Here is a 6144-nt window from a genome sequence, read left to right on the forward strand (position 1 = left end):
CCTCTCCAGTTCACCGTGCTGCCTCTCCACCTTGTGGGCACCTGTAGCTTTTCCAGACAAGTTAATATTATGTCGGGATCGTGTGGTGTGTCTATTTGGGAATGAGGTTTTGGCTTGTGACTTGGGACAGGGTGATTTGAGGTGTGGAGATTCTTTCAGTTTGAATATTGAATCTGCGTTCCCCCCACACAGCTCCTTAGAGGAGACAGAGTCTCAGGGTTTGGCTGACAATCTGAGCTCCTGCCCCTGCCCTAACCTCTCATTTACCTCCCAGCTTGACTTGCCTCTCTCCATTTCTCTGGTGGCATTTACACAAATACAAAGCCGGGGTGGAAAGGAGAGAGAGAGAGAGAGAGAGAGAGAGAGAGAGAGAGAGAGGGAGACCTCCCCTGCCCAGGATTACAAGCCTGAAATTTTGGCTTCTGGAGAGGAACTGGCTTCTAAACATTGAGTTTTACTCTCTGGGTGGCTCATAACTTATGGGAGCCCCAATGGGTTCTCTCTTTGGACAAACCTCTGCCTTCCCTCCCGATTTTTTGTAAAGGTGGGAGCTTGTAGTTCTATCTGCCCAGTACATAAAGGCCAGTTTAGCTGCTGACACTAAACAGTAGGCTCTGGAGTCCATACTTCTTGTAATTTATTGTTTCTACCTGTGCTGGTCTCCTCTCCCCAGTTGTATCAAAATCTCTTGGTGAGCAAACACCATGTCCCTTTTCTTTTCACTCTTTCCATCCCTAAAAACCAACAATGTGCTCAAGTCTAATACTCTTTTCAGTAAATGAGTGGGCAGACAAGATACCTGAGCAAAGATGGCATGGTTATTACACGAAAGTTCTCTGCATAAGCAACTTCCTGGGGTGATCTCCAGTCTTGCCAGTGTTCAGGCATGGAAGGAGGTAGTTTCCACTCCCTTTAATTGCTGGTGAAATTGGGAGCTACATGGTGGCTTGTGCATGTGTCCCTTTCTGATCAGAGCCTGTCCCCTGGCCCCCTGCTTCTCACCCTTGGCCTTCAATCAACACTGGGCAAATGAGTGAATGATCCCAATAAGGTGGTCTCAGAGGGACGCTTCAGAGAGAACAGGAACCAAGAGCCCTGCAGGTTAGAAGCTGCCAAGAGGTGTGCCTTTTAGAAGCTAGCACTTGGGTGTCATTCATCTCTACCTCCTTGGGGGCAGAACTGAGCCCTGTGGTTCCCCAGAGCTTCCCAGAGAATATGAGAAGCAGATGTGAGCCCTTGCCCTAAGGTGCTCTCAAGGAAACACCCAAGCTGGTGGTTTGGAGAACCTCACCCAGGACTGTCTGGAAGTAAAGACAGCACCATGAACTAGCAGGTCCCATGGTCTGGGGCTCCAGGGTGTTAGGCAGGGCTGGGAAGGCTTAGGAGCCATCAGCAACCAGAGAGCTGCATCAGCATTTGAGAGGACCAGCCCTTCTCACCCTCTGACCTTTTTAAATGGATGTGTGGGAAGTGGCACCCCCCCCCCCCCAGCCCACCCAGCCCTTTATCAGGGACAACCAGAATGAACCAGTACTCAGCTGGCCCTGTGATGTTCAACACATAAGGGCTTTAATAAAGATAAGTCTATTTCTCCAATTTAGTAATATATTGGCACATTTTAGAAACCTACCCCTTCATCATAAAACATTGCCAACAAAGGCCATTCCAAGCAAGAGACCTCACTCAAATAACCCCCTATGGTTGCAGACTCAGCTCCCCACACCAGACAAGGAGCTTCTGGAACGAACTCCCTTCCCTAGCTTCTCAGTTGGCTTCCTGTCCTGGGAAGAGGGGGAGCCTGGCCCATGCCGCACGAGGGTAAGGAGCTGGGAGGGGTGGGAAGAACAGGCAGGGGTGGCTCCTGAGAGTGGAGTATCTCAGGGCTTTGCTTCCACCACTATGGTTCCATCTGTCCTTGGCCAGTGTTCTGGGGAAGCTCTTTCCAGTCACTCCATCCCCACTCCACACTGCTTCCTTGAGATCAGGAGAGGCAGCACATGTGGCCCCGGAGTGAAGACTCACCCCCGAAGCAGCTCCCAGAGAAAGGGGCATGTTTTGAGCACTCTGGGGGCTCCTGGCAGAGGGAGGGAGAAGCCGGGCTGGGCAAGCAGCCTCCGTACAGGAGGGTGGGGGAGTGGGGAGAGGGGGTGTGTGGATGCCTCCTTCTCGTGCCCAGGGATCAGCAGTGTGAATCAGCTCGGGGGGCTCTTTGTGAATGGCCGGCCCTTGCCTCTGGACACCCGGCAGCAGATCGCACGGCTAGCAGACAGCGGGATGCGGCCCTGTGACATCTCACGGAGCCTTAAGGTAGTGACGGGGACCATGGGGGCTACTTCCTGGAAGACCCTCTTGTAGGTTGGGAAGGGGAGTTTTAGGCCCCAAAGATAGGCTGGGCTCTTAACGCCATGGCGAAGTCTCACTTTGCCTCGTAGTCTTCTGTCCATGCTTTACCTGTCCCCACTTCTCACCTGACTCAGGTATCTAATGGCTGTGTGAGCAAGATCCTAGGGCGTTACTACCGCACAGGGCTCTTGGAACCCAAAGGCATTGGGGGAAGCAAGCCCCGGCTGGCCACACCCCCCGTGGTGGCTCGAATTGCGCAGCTGAAGGGTGAGCGTCCAGCTCTCTTTGCCTGGGAGATCCAACGCCAGCTCTGTGCTGAAGGGCTTTGCACGCAGGACAAGACTCCCAGTGTAAGTGCCCCTCCCTCCCTGCACCTGTGCTGGCCAGCAGGCTGTCTGGGGAGAATGGGGGTCCTCTCACCTGGCAGTGTGGGCGTCCCAGGCTGGGGGGTGGCGGGCTCCTGGGCTTTTCTCACCCCTCCGATTCTCTTCAGCAAAGTGGGGGTGGTGAGAGAGATGAGATGAAACAGGCCCAGGGAGAGATGCGTGGCTAGCCTTAGGAGCCCACGTGCAGGTGGAGGCAGAGGGAAGAAAGGATTTTTGGGGAAACATCCTCAAGATGCAACCCTGGGTCTGTGCACCCTTCCACTCAATACTCCAACACCCCCCCAGGTCTCCTCCATCAACCGAGTCCTACGTGCACTGCAAGAGGATCAGAGACTTCCCTGGGCACAGCTCAGGTCACCAGGTGTGTCTGTAGGGCTGGCCAAAGCCAAATCCTCAGCATTCAAATTTCTCAAAGCCCTATCTTGTTTTTGGATCACCTTCCCTTACACCCTAGTAAGGATGGCCTACCAGGGAGGCTTATTCTCTCCTGGTGGAAGAAACTGAAGTTTAGGGAAAGGAAGCAACCCAAGGGTCACCAGCTACTTGTTGGCAGGAACAGAACCTGGTCCTCCAGCCCCTAGGATTTTAGGACTGGGTCTCCCACACCATCCCTCTGCTTCATGTATGGCTTTCCCAGGGCATTCTCATATTCTGTGGGATCAAGCACATGTGGGCCAACCCTACTCCAGTTTCCCCTGCAAGCACTAAGTGTGTACCTCATCATGATATTAAACTCATGTCCCACCCAGTGTCCCTGCAATGACCTCCAAGGAACTGTGACTGCCCCACAAGCTCAGCCGTGCCTTTATACCCATGTGGTCCTCTGGCCAACGTCAGAGGGACTCGGAGCCCCCACCTGTCCAGAGGAATCTCTGCCACAGGACCTTGTCCTCTTTTGCAGCTGTTTTGGCTCCAGCTCCTCCCATTCCCCACAGAGGCTCTGAGGTTCCCCCGGGTCCCCACCCAGGGACTGGTCACCGGAATCGGACTATCTTCTCCCCAGGCCAAGCTGAAGCACTGGAGAAAGGTACTGAATGGGGTGGACAGTGGGACAGAGGGTCCTTGGTGTGACCTGGGTGCAGCAGCCCTGAGGCACTGAGACTTGGGGAGGGGGTACAGGCTTTGTGTGACTCTGCCTTGGGGAGGAAGGTCATTAAGGGTTGGAATAGGTGGCAAGCCAGACCTGAGCGGGAGACCCATACCCTGCTCCTCTCCCTGTGCCTAACCGTGTGAGCCTCCATCTCTATAGAGTTTCAGCGTGGCCAGTATCCTGATTCAGTGGCCCGTGGAAAGCTGGCTGCTGCTACCTCTCTGCCTGAGGACACAGTGAGGGTGAGTGGGTTCTGTGACACAAGGGGCGCAAACCAGTCTGTCCCAGCCAGGGCTTCGGGTGCTGATACAGGGAAAGGGGGAAGAGATGGTGGAAGCAGACTTTTGTGAGCATAATTACTTCCTTGTTATCGTCTGATGATTGCTCTGCTCTCTTTCCCACCTCAGATCTTTGAGTTGAGGAAAGGAACAGAGAGCCAGATCAGGGAAGGAGGGTGTAAGGATGTCTGAAGAAGGGTCTTTATTTGAGTCCAGGCCAGGAACATGGGGTGAGAGCAGCAAGCGCCAGGCATCAGAAAGCACAGCCAGGAACATGATCCCCATCCTCCCTTAGGTCTGGTTTTCCAACAGAAGAGCCAAGTGGCGACGGCAAGAGAAGCTCAAGTGGGAAATGCAGCTTCCAGGTGATTCCTCTGCATCCCCAGGCCGTCTATCCAGCCACTCATCTGTCCATCATCACCCAACCCATCTGCTCACATATATGTTCTCTGACCTACACATCTGCTCATTCATCTGCCCACCCACCCACCCTTCCACCCATCCATCCATCCATCCACCTGTCCATCCATCTTTCCCTACCTCCCACCAAGTTGCTGCTTTTCCTAGATTCGCTCTGCATCTAACCTCCTTGTTTCTTACCATGCTCCCATTGCCCCAGTCCCAAACCTCTAACTGGGTCAATTCTCACCTTGCAGGTGCTTCCCAGGGGCTGACTATCCCGAGAGTTTCCCCAGGAAGCATCTCTGCACAGGTACTTGGGAGGAGTGGGAAGTTTGTCCGTCTCCATTATCTATATGGGTGGATAGTAGATCTCTCCGGAGTTTGGTGGGATACAGCCAGAGTGGCAGGTGACCCTGGGGTCCAGGTCTTTTAAATGGGAGGCATAACTGGAAACTGCAGGTCTCCTCTTGGTTTTCTAGCAGTTACCTGGAAATGTGCCCATAGCACCCTTGCCTGCCCCGAAACCACTGGGTCCCTCCTGCTGTCAGCTGTGTTGTGGGACAGCACCAGACAGGTGTCTGAGTGACACTCCACCACAAGCCTATCTCAAGCCCTGCTGGGGTAAGAATTCACATAAGGCCTCATTCCTGCAGGGCATGGGGAGGGCCCACTGACTCCTTACAGGAAGACATGGATCTCCCCTTGGGGTCATCAAAGGATCTTTGATGTAGCTTTCCTCTGTGTTTGGCTCACAAGCTGGGGAGACTGGTACTCCATGAGACTGTAGTGTAGTGCACGGACAGCCATAGCAGGTAAAGAGGGTTTGAGTGTATGTATTCAGGGTGGAGCGCTGACGTCACAGCCCCTACCCTTCAGTGACTTTGAGGGGTGGGGTGGGAGAGATAAGCCCAAGCTCTGCCTCTTTGTCCCCCAAGCTGAGTTCCCTGGATTCTGTACTGCTTTGCCTTCTTTGTCCTTCTTTCCATGTCTCCGTCTCCAGCCTTGGTCCCCTCAGGCTCTGCTGTGGGCCAGCTGCCCACTGCTGTGAGGCCTGGAGTGAGGCCAAGCCCAGAGTGGGTGGAGTGAACCTCATCCTGCCCATTGTCCTTGCTGCCCTGCCCATGCAGATTGCTGCTCCTTCCTCATGCCTGTGGCCCCTCCCTCATCTATGGACCTTGCCTGGCCCTGCCTCAATGCCTCTCCTGTGCATCACCTGATTGGAGGGGCTGGAGAAGTGACACCCACTCGCTTCTCACCTTGGCCTTAGGAGGCCTCCACTTGGCAGTAATAAAAACGTTTTTGTTTTAGCAGTAATTCCTGTCGTCAATCATTTTTCCATTGTGACTACCCACATATTTAAGTTGTAAGCAGTTTAGCCCTATCATCTATATCTATCTATCTATCATCAATCATGTCTGTCATCTAATCTGTGCATATTTCTGATCTATGTATCTAACTGAAGCATTTATCTAGAATACATTTATCTAGCTACTCTCCATATATATTTATATGTATATATTAGTCCAGTTTCCATTACTATAACAAAATAGCTGAACCTAGATACATGTAGAGAAAAGAGGTGTACTTAACTCACTGTAGGCTAAAAGTCCAAGAATGGGTAGCCCCGCTGATAAGTTAGTCTCAT

At 53.0% G+C, this 6144-nt stretch overlaps 1 protein-coding gene across 1 annotated transcript; it reads left to right on the forward strand.

Moving 5' to 3' along the window:
* Positions 1 to 1805: 1805 nt before the first annotated feature.
* On the forward strand, positions 1806 to 5766 carry PAX4 (paired box 4). The gene is made up of 10 exons (XM_062195207.1): positions 1806 to 1818; positions 2177 to 2307; positions 2478 to 2693; positions 3015 to 3090; positions 3631 to 3756; positions 3979 to 4061; positions 4393 to 4462; positions 4754 to 4809; positions 4979 to 5120; positions 5627 to 5766. The coding sequence occupies exons 1-10, from the start codon at positions 1806 to 1808 to the stop codon at positions 5764 to 5766; spliced, it is 1053 nt and encodes a 350-aa protein (XP_062051191.1).
* Positions 5767 to 6144: the final 378 nt, after the last annotated feature.

This window comes from Lepus europaeus, chromosome 1, assembly GCF_033115175.1.
Source record: "Lepus europaeus isolate LE1 chromosome 1, mLepTim1.pri, whole genome shotgun sequence".
In the NCBI taxonomy this organism is placed as follows: Eukaryota; Metazoa; Chordata; class Mammalia; order Lagomorpha; family Leporidae; genus Lepus; species Lepus europaeus.

What these genes read in the sequence shown, in the direction of transcription:
- PAX4 (XM_062195207.1), top strand. An exon ending in GGCACAGCTCAGGTCACCAG is followed by an intron (nt 3,091 to 3,630) that starts GTGTGTCTGTAG and finishes CCTCTTTTGCAG; the next exon opens with CTGTTTTGGCTCCAGCTCCT. An exon ending in GTGGGAAATGCAGCTTCCAG is followed by an intron (nt 4,463 to 4,753) that starts GTGATTCCTCTG and finishes CTCACCTTGCAG; the next exon opens with GTGCTTCCCAGGGGCTGACT.